Source organism: Cupressus sempervirens, chromosome 8 (assembly GCF_028749045.1).
Source record: "Cupressus sempervirens isolate cs-2001-9-10 chromosome 8, ASM2874904v1, whole genome shotgun sequence".
Lineage (NCBI taxonomy): Eukaryota > Viridiplantae > Streptophyta > Pinopsida > Cupressales > Cupressaceae > Cupressus > Cupressus sempervirens.
This window is the reverse complement of record NC_143125.1, coordinates 566,821,973-566,832,633: the sequence shown is the minus strand read 5'-3', so window position 1 is coordinate 566,832,633 and position 10,661 is coordinate 566,821,973. Positions and strand designations below refer to the sequence as shown.

Genomic DNA, 10,661 nt, shown 5'->3' with positions numbered 1-10,661 from the left:
TTATACTTCAAGGATCATTGGGGATGGGGGAATCTCAACAATGGGGCTTGAAGGGGGTAGTGGTGTAGGTGATTATGTAATTAATCTCTAAGAAGACTCGCCAATTTTCAAATGCCAAGTTCACTGACTATCAAATCGGGCAAGTCCCCCCATTAGCTCACTATTTTTCTTCATCTTTGCATCATAAGCTTCCATGAGCTTTTAATATTTGAGCCTAAGCCCATTCATCATTTGTTGTTCCTTTAGGGTTGCAACCCTAGCAAAACCTGTAGCTTGAAAAGTCATATTTGCAATCTCAACCCTTGAAATTTCACCTCCCCTCCTTATCCCTTAACTCCTAGTGAGATTAGTACCATAATCTTAATTTTTTCTAGATCTACCCCTCTTCTCAATAGACCACATTATAATGAGAACATGATCATCAATATATATCATTCCCATTGAAGCTAATTGTGCCTCCTCCTTTGTCCCATAGGCAGTTTTGGTCTCTCTTTTTAATTGCATAAAAAACCATTGCATTAGCAATGTCCCTTAAAGGAAAAATTATGAGCCATGCTTCTTGTATCATCTTTCTCCCCTCCTTAGGGGTAATCTTGTTGAATTCTTCTAACATCTATTTCTTTATTTATTCCCTAATGATATAGTCATCCTCATCAGGTTGCTCTGTGTGCCTTTTCTCACATATGCTCTCAAAATAAATAATATTTTATCTCCAAGCAAACTAAACAAAAGCCCTAGACTTGACAAAATTAACATCCACCAAAAATCTATCACAAGATTGTTTTGTAATAAGATCTAACTCTTTTCCTCTGAAATCCTATATAGTGAGGTCCATGCAGAGTGTTTTTAGCTCCTTGGGCACTCCTTCCTCTAGCTCAACAAATGTGACAACAATATCTCCCTAACTATCTAACTACATCAATTGTTCAATTGTTGTCTATTCAATTTACAAATGCATTGGGGACTAGGAGGGTGAATATACTTCTTCACTTGGAAAAACTAATTCATCCACCCTTTGCCACTTAGGAGAAGATTCTATTGGGGAATATTTTTATATGTAGGTCTTTTGTATGTTGAGGCTTGAGGCGCACCTGTTGCATGTGGTGGTGAGGATCTACCCTCCAACCCTTTACCTATCTGACCAGTACCCTCCTTGAATTTTTATCATACTGTACCATGTTTTCTTTTACAATGTGTACTAACTAGGGGTAATGGCAAGAGCAGGTGCAAATTTCTTCATTATAAGTTTGGCTTGGTTCAGATTTGCATTTGTAACCATGACCTTCTTCTCATTTAAGGCACTTATAATTTCTTCAAAATGTGTCATAAGTTTATTTATTTTCTCAGCAAAAGGCTTAAAATCCTCTAAAGGATTATACATTTTATTAAAAGAGTATACAAAATCTAAAGTCTTAATGTAAACTAGCCACTTTTCATTTTTCACCTCTTGTTGTTGTAATTCATTCCTAATGATGTCCTCTAAAAAATAGAATTGATGAGCAATGGCTCCAACCTTAATTCTCTGTCTAAATATTTTAGAAAAATTCCTTTGGATTGTCAAATGGTGCCACATATGTTACCATCCTATAGGGCTCAAAAAAATTATCCAAGTGATCCCACCCACCTTTAGTGATCACATAATGATGTGCCATAGTGAAATTTGGGAAGATATTGCCTCTTCCTCTCCCTGCCAATTCCCTCTCATGCAAACAACCAATCTGCCACAATATTTTTGTGAGGCCTACCTTAAAAGGAACTTGATGAGGAGTTCCTATGAAAAAATACACTTTGAAAATAGTATAGATAGGATATGGAATAATATTACCCCAATTATGAACAACCTTCAAATCTACAATGAACTCCTTGGGTCTATAAATTCCAGGAGAAACTTTGGGATTCTAGGGTTTTCATGAAACAATAATGCTCTTAACCTAGAAGTGAAATACTTGTCAAATTTGAGAAAATTGGCATCCTTCCTACCCTAGGACATATCTGAACTCCATAATTTCACATGCAACTCCTCTCCATCCTTCTCTTTAGTTAACTCCATCTCCTATTCAAAATAAGATGCAACTTTGAACAAAAACATATGCATGAACATAAAATACCACCCAAAAGGTTTGTCAACCTTGGCCTTTTCAGTACATATGAAGCCATTGTATATCAATCCAACAACAAAGGGGGTACAATAAAAAATTACACCCACAATAGGATGATGGATATGAACCATCATGCACATAAAATGAATTGGCATAACATCCTCTTCATCTTCACCAAAAATCTTGCATAGGGACATGTAAACACCTTAGGCATAGTGGTTGAAATATTTCTTCAAAAATGGCTCTGGAGTAATATTTCCAGCTAGCATTAAACCCCCAACAACTACAAAGTGCTCTTTCAAAGGGTCATTTCTTATATAAACCCTCTGAGCTTCACACATTTTGCTCTAAACTTCAATATTTACAGGCTCGTAAAAACCAAAGTGGGGATCTAACTTGAAAACTTCACAAATTCCTTTTGTAGTAATATTTAACATATGAGCTCCATTCTTGTCCCTTACAACCCTAGCCACTAGAATGCACTTCATTGAGACAACTTTAATTAATATGCTAACATCCACGAATACTTCGGGAACTATCAATTTTCCCATCTCAAATTTCCATACAATGTTATGTGGGGAATAAGATTTTCTTTGTGCAAACCAAACCTTTAACAAACTCAGACCCTTAAGAGTTATTTTGGCATCCCTCAACCAACTACAATTATCATATAAATCCTCATCAACCTTCACAGGAGATGAACTAGGAACAAGCTTTTTTCCTTTTGCAAAATCATTTGTGGATTGGTCTAATTGTTCTAGGAAATCATTGTAAATAACCATATGTTTGTAATCTATTTTCCTAGTGAAATCCCTATGAGGTGTCATTTTATAATCTATGATTTACACTATACAATTTGATACGATACTTCATGATTCCCTTTCAAACAAATGGAAATGTCACATCTTTATAGAAAAAAATTTATGTTTGAACATAAGGACCTGCAATGTCTACCGTGAAAACCCTAGCTCTATACTTTTTCTTTAAATCAATGCCTTCACACAATCCAAATTTTCTCTGAGTTTCTTGAAATCTTTGTGAAAAAGCAATCACTGCAGAAATAATTATTGATTGGCAACATCAATGGTTGCACACTCGTTAATTTTTAGCAAAATCAAATGCTACAACCAACAGGAAAAAATCAACCATGAAACAATCTCAAATTTGAGTCGTTGATTAATTTCCATGCAAGCATATTTTGTGGCTCAAATTCATCCCCAAAGTATTGGGTCAACCTTTGTATGTTGACTGGAAAACTGACCAATAAAAATGAAATATTTGGTACTACCTAGCAAGCAGACCCCACTACATAACCTTCAGTCAATGACAACCACATGTTGCTTAGTCGTAAAGGCTAAATCAATAACCATCTTTCCACTATGAGTTTGTGAGAGTCGTTGATCTTTCCTACCTTTGACCAAATCTCATTCTATCTTTAGGGACATGCGTTGACCAATCATGAAGTCATTTTGACTAAATCAACATGCACCTTTTGATTGCAATTTCATGAAAACCATTGGATTAATTTTGATCTTTAATCTCATTTTATATGCATCTTTATGTGTGTTTCTCTCCAAATCACGATCAATTCACATCAGACTTCTCTAGCAATGCCATGTGGCATTCTACAATTAGCTTCCCTATCCTTGTCATTGCTCTATCAATGTATACATCATTTTCTTGCCTAGTCAACATGATACACCACCCTTTTGCCATATCATCCTTAATTGCCACATGACACACTATCATATGTCTTTAGAGCCATCTCAACCTACTACCTTGTACTGACTGTGGGATACCCCTGGACACATATTATCTTGTCATGAAGCTACAAAGACTAAATCAACCTATAAATTTTAATCGTGGGTTCACAATAACCATTAGATCTTCATACCTTAACTAGATCTCACTCACACAACAAAGGGGGGAAACAAACACATGTTGCTTTGTCGCAAAGCCACAAATAATAAACATCTTGCAACTTATCTTCACAGGTTTGCAACTGTCCTCCAATCTAGTCTATCTTTAATCACATCTTATTAGCACACTACAACTCACTATGGACACATGATAAGAAGTCGCAAAGTCATAATGAATAAATGAATCTAATCTTTTATTCACAAGATTACGACTTCCGTTAGATCTTCTTAGATAATAATGCAATAAAACACATAATTGGTGGGTTTGCTACTTGTTTGGGACATGTATTAACAAATAGGAGCATGCCTCGTAGAAATAGAACAGAGTGCCATTTTAACTGTATTTTGTGGACCAGGAGAAGTGATTGTGCATGCAAAAAAAGAGAGGGATATTCAATGACCATGATGAGATTTAAAGTATTAACAGATTGTTACTAGCTAGGAAAATAAAAAGGAGCCCCTACATACAATGACCAACCCATCATTTAATGAAAAGAATAATAATACCATGGGATATGAATATCAATTTATATCACCAAGCAAATTAAAAGGCATCCTTTTAATGATGTGAAAACCCTTCCTTATGTTGTTCCATAAAGGTAACTCAAAATTATAATGTGGTAAGGGTATATTGTGGATTTTACCTAGGGTTCTTAGATAAATTTCAAAGACATGACAAATATTCAGAAACCCATCCTAATCAATAGGAAAATGAACAATTAGGACACATATATAGGCTTTTGTATTTCATTAGAAATAGGGCTAACAATCCTCTCTCATAAGAGGGTTGTAAGAGCAAGAATACAACAATACCAATGTGTTAGGAACCAAAGAAGCTTTTTGAGGAGTATGAGATACCAAAATAGGACCCTTTGCAATAGAGAGCAACAATATAGCCAGGTGTGACCTCCCCTTAAAAATTAGGGTTTAAAGCACTTTACTAAGGGGGGATATTCTTGGAAGCCCTAGATAGAAGGGAGTCTTTAAGTGAGAAAGCCATAGTAGGTGAGTCTTGTTTGGGATGAGTAGCCAAAGTTTGCTTGCCCTTAATAATCATGGTTGTCCAACTAGCATCTTCCTTAGTGGCTTTTGATCCACGAGAAGCAACAAACTCCTTGGGAGGAGACTTAGCCTTATAAGAAACCAAAGGGAAATCCTTGATTTTGTGGTTTTTAGATTGACATGGAAAGCATGTATTAACAAAGGAAAACTTTAACCACTAATTTGTATATCAATTATTTCCTTAAGCTCTTTTGAAAGATCCATTCAATAGAAACCCTCTTTGGAGGGTGGGCATGGAGGAAATGCTCTGGCTCAATACAAACTACCTGACCTAAAGTCTAGGGAATACTTTGCGAAAATGACCAACAAGGCAAGGACAAACTAGGAAATTCAATCCAAACAGGGACTTTAAGCTTCTTGTTGTCGAAGATAGTTAAGTCTCAAGACCAAGGTTGGAAGACAATAATAGAAAAATAGACAAATCAAAGGCCATTTTTGATAACTCTCTCCACAAGAGAGGGGTTCCATAAATGGAACAAGAAAAAAACTTTGGTCAATTTTTGAACACTATCTAGGTAGACCTCATGTGGGAGCCATGCCTTAGTAATTTAATACTGCAACACACTTTCAAAAGGGATGCAAATGAAAAGTATTCAATTAAAGTAAAATTTTCAAGCCACTCATAGACTTTATCAAAATCTAGCAATGACAAAACAACATCAAGAGTGGAAAAAACCTTACCTTGTGGAATACCTTTAGAACAAATTTTCATGGATATTTGCTTAGAGGAGCCATAGTCACCTAAAACCAAATCTCCAACACCAACATTAACTACCATGCCAAAGCTAGCTGTGACTATTGAAAATGACTTATTGATTCCCAGAATAAATGAAAAATAAAATGATTACAAAAAAATATAGCACAAAAACCTTAAGACAACCTAAACGATGTATACTATCATAGACTTGGAGGGCACTTTCTCAAATGCTAAACCCTATCAACTTTTATAAATGTAAGATATTTGTAATTTTAATTCTAAGAAATAAAACCAAACTAATGTGTAAAATTAATTGTTGGTAACTGTTGTGGTTTCACAACGCACGCCCCATTTCTCCTAGAAATAGGGACCCCCTAGTATATTTTTTAGTTTTCCAAACCCCTAGTCTAGGATCTAAGTCTTTTTTAGGGTCCTACCTAGTGTCTAAGCCTAGTCTGGCTCACTATTTGAAAAACTCAGTTGTCAGAAACTAGAGATTTTTAGAGAAACGTGAATTTTGGTGCTAAGGTGCGCACTAGCGCACCCTTCAAGGTGCACTGGTGTGCTAAGTCCATTAGTGGGGAACACTTCCCTTTGGAAGTGTACACCGTGCATGCCTCCAAAAGTGTGGTCCATCCTGGGACCCCTTCTCCTCCTTACTCACTTTCTCTTCTACATCTCCAGCAGGCACACCTCTGCACCTTGAGAGGCATGCTTCATCTTTAGAGCCTACAAACACAACACATAAAAAACTCAATTAGAAGGTGTGCACCTTGCACACCTATCCAAGGTGTGCACCTCAACACCTTTTCTCTTGAAAAAAAAAAAAAAAACTTAAAAAACCTAAGCAAATATTACCTTAGTGAAAGGTGCACATGTGTGCACCTATCCAAGGTGCACACATGCACACCTTTCAAAGACAACATTATCCTATAAGTGTGTGCACATAGCGCACCCCACAAGGTGTGCTATGTGTGCACCCTATGTAATGCATACCACTTTGCACATAATTACACACCCCACAAGGTGCACATGGGTGCACCCTCAATTTTGAAGGTTTGCTTGGGAGAAAGGTGCACCTAGCACACCCACAAGGTGTGCAAGGTATGCCAAATTTGTCTATTAGAAGTGTAAAATAGGGTTTTTTAGCATTTTTTCAGTATTTTAAGGTTTTCGGGTCATAATTTTTTTAGTAAATAGGGTTTGTTTTAGGTTATATTTTTAGTTTTTTGGACTAATTAATGTTTGCTTCTTGGTGTAAATAAAAATGCATCCTTAACTTGTCGGGGTTATAACTTTTGACCTAGAGCTTAGAATTCAAAACCATTTACATCGTTGGAAAGAAGAACTAAAAATCTAATTTTAGTCCCTAAAATAGTGACCCTTTGGCTGCACAGTTTTAGAGACCGATGAAGGTTTTCAACTTGAAATTTTGAGCATAAGACCTCTAAAAAAGCCAGTTAAAAAGACCTCGAAAAACTTGTAAAAAAAGTATGAAAAAGTTTCAAACATTTGATCATTTTGGATAATCTGGATCACTTGGTCTCTAACTGGAAAAAATCGGGAAGTTGGAGAGAAGAAAAGATTGAAGATACAGAAGTTGGACACATGAACTAGAATAGGTTTCTCATTTTATGCAACTATTAATGACAAGATTCAACACAGGTGCCTTGGGATTTTAGAAGCATAAGGATTCATGTCTATGAAAGTTTTTGGCTATAAAAAGGGTGTAAATCATCAAAAGGATCAACGTAAGTACACAAAAGTGATCTAGAACCCCATTTGAGCAAAACCCAAAAACCATTTTCAGAATTGAGAACTTTGATTTTTTGGTGAATTAAGCACCTTGCACAAATTTCTCCCAAGGTGCGCTTCTTCATAGGTGCACCAACAATTAGTTGCCAATTCTAAATTTAGAGTTTTTCATGTATCGAAATGCATTTTGATAATAGTTTAACTCCAACAAGCATCTAGTGAAGGTTGAGCTTCTATTTTTGGCACCTCCAAAGACTCCTACACCATCTAATGACTTTCTTCTTCTTATTTTCTCATGTTTTCTTTGTTTTAAGACATGTAAAGGCTTGTGCATCCATTAAATATTATAAATATGGATGGAGTCCTACTTAACATTAGTTAAAGAGTTAGTTTGTATATAAATAGATTTGTTTTATTAGTTTAGAAGCATATGTTTGCATAAAGAGATCTCTCACTCTCAACACAAATTAAGGAGAAGATTTCTTATAAATTTAGGAATGTAATATGTATTTCAAGCCATTATTTTGATGCAATAATATATGCTATTGGTGCTCTCATTCAAAATGTAGTTATTCTTGCCTGAGTGTGTTATATTTTGTGAATGTATGTTCATGGAATGTAATGGAGCCAATAGTTTTATTGTATTATTTTGATTGAGTGATCTTTTAATTATGGTGTTTGCTACGGGTTTACAAATTTCGCTAACATACCTAGTTGGAGAAGAGATCACTTTATTGTTCTTGTATAACTTTTTTGTCTCGCATGAGCACACTTTCCGTGGCCTTGCGATCTGATAAAAAGTGAAACATCTTACGATTATTGAATTCCTATCGACAATTGCATTAGTGGAATTAAGGAAGCGCTACTCCTATTTTCATTAGTTATCCACCGATCTTTTCAAAGGCTTAATTTGCAAACGTGTTGTTTCTGTGGCTTGTGTCCGTTAGGGATTTACTTTTCAAGTCATTTGCTTAAACTTCTTGTTACCCTATCTTTGTTATTTGCTTTGCTAACCCTTGGTTAAATTAGGAATTCATATAGTTGCATTGTTAGATTACATTTATTTAAAAACAAAAAATACCAAAAATATATCTCTTTTTGTGTGGTTAATTTTGAAACAACAAGCAGATTGGTCATGTTATTCGAAATCGATCATATCTAGCAAAGGCCTTCTTGTAAATACTCACATTTATCTTCTACTAAACGAATTTCAGTAGGTCGCAAGATCACTCGAAACCTTGGAGTTGATCCCAAATTAACTTTTTAAGAAAGGAGTTCGAAGAGATTCCTACCGTTAAGCATTGTGCAAAACGACAGCTCAGTAACCAAGCTATTCATATTAGATCAATTTCATTCATTATCCAACAATAAAACTTATAAAATACACAAGACACTTACATTGAAAATTGTGATAACCGCTCGATAGGGAACTCTCATAAACGGGTCTGAATAAAACATGTTTGAATTAGAAAAGCAAAATTGAAGGAGTGCCGTTAAGAGAAAAGGCTTAAGAGGTCAACAAGAAACATATGCTTAGGGTTTGAATGCCTTCAATCCTCAGTGAAAGGTTCCGCTCCATGCTCAGATAGTAGAGAAGATGGCGGCTATGTTCACAGCAGTGTCACAGAGATCTTTGTATGCTATCAATGTACGGAATTTGGTACATTCCAATCTCAGAAACAATGTGAATTCCTTCCAGAACATCACATACCCGTTAAATGCCTGCCATTTGAGACAGGATGATTGCAATTTTAACTTGCTAGTAGTCAATGCTGCTGCTGCATCAGGACACACATCTCAAGGGAGTGAATCAACTAACAACGATGACAGTGAGGATATCCGCCATTTCAAAACACAGGTTTGTCGACTAATTGGGTAATTTTCAAAGCTGTTGAACTTTATCCCCAAAATGTATAGGCGTACTTTTTTAGCAGTCCAATGTAATAAGAGTATCATGTATTGGCCCATTTTAATAGAGTATCGTATATCCAGATCAATTGAGCTTAAATTGTTCATATGATGTTTTTAGTTTATTTAAAACTCTTTCACTGTAACTCAATCCACTATTTGGTTGCCCGAAGCATTCAAACTTGAGAAATTGATCCCAGCAATCACCCCACTTTCTGACACTTTCTGATTTGATTTAACAGTTTGTTTAGCAGCATGCGTGTCTTTTACTTTTGTCAGTTGAGCATGGGCTATCTTATTGTGGTGAAGTAGAAGTGAACTGCAAGTGAGGTTTTGAGTAATTATTCAATTTCATAAATTTTTTAGCTTGCAGTGTCAAATATTCAAATTAGACTCTTGTAACGTAACACCCAACCAGTGATTCCAGTCTAAATTCCAGGAAATGGAGTTCAGAAAGATCCAAATCCTATTGCGACATCTTTAATCCGAATCCATATCTTTGTGCACTCCCAACCACAAAGGAAAGAGAAAAGATGGAGAGCTGTAAGATTAAATGAGAGTCCAATTGCATTAGCTTGGATCAAAGTAAATGATGACAAGTTATGCAAGTTACAAGCAAACATACATTTAATGTAAAATGCAAATATTAGCTACTCAAATGCTAAGGATATGAAAAGATACAATATAAAAGATTGCCTAGAAATATATGTTTTCGTTGGATGCATGCATCAAAGAGATGGCATGACCAAGAGGTTTCACGAGTTTAAGTCACAATCACTTTGACTAAGGAGGTGAGTTTGTTTAGTCTAACTAAGAGGTCAAGAGTGAAACTACCAATCAATGGATCAATTACTCAAACTATCCAAAAGAAAGATGGCCTTGATTGGATATGACATAGTGTGATGATTAAATCTTGACATTATTGTTGTAGCCACCTAGTTCGAACACTCACTGGATTATTGTGGATGTGGGCATTTTGCCCTCACTAATCCATTATGCTTGTGGGTTTGAATCTTTGTGTTGGTGTTGTTAGTGTTCATGCTGATGTCTTAATTCTTCATACTCTCACTAGGTCAATTTCCTGTTATGCTTTGTACACTAATCAAGATATTGCACTCACAAGTTTGGACATTCATGTTGAGAATGAGGTTAATTGCCAATGAATTCACCTAGCTTAGATCAGGCTAAAGAGTGTTTTGTTATTGATAAAAAAGTGACCTT

General features: G+C 35.6%; 1 protein-coding gene across 2 annotated transcripts in view; it reads left to right on the top strand.

Annotated features, from left to right (window-relative positions):
- Positions 1-8,928: 8,928 nt before the first annotated feature.
- The window catches only part of LOC149543659 (histidine biosynthesis bifunctional protein hisIE, chloroplastic-like), a 97,176-nt gene continuing 95,443 nt past the window's right edge, over positions 8,929-10,661 (top strand). The window contains exon 1 of one of the 2 annotated variants that reach the window (XM_089798418.1): positions 8,929-9,390. In XM_089798418.1, the coding sequence (XP_089654544.1) occupies positions 9,130-9,390 (261 nt within the window). In that variant the 5' untranslated portion in view covers positions 8,929-9,129. The remainder of the gene's footprint in view (positions 9,391-10,661) is intronic. The other variant, XM_089798417.1, reaches the window with a different exon arrangement.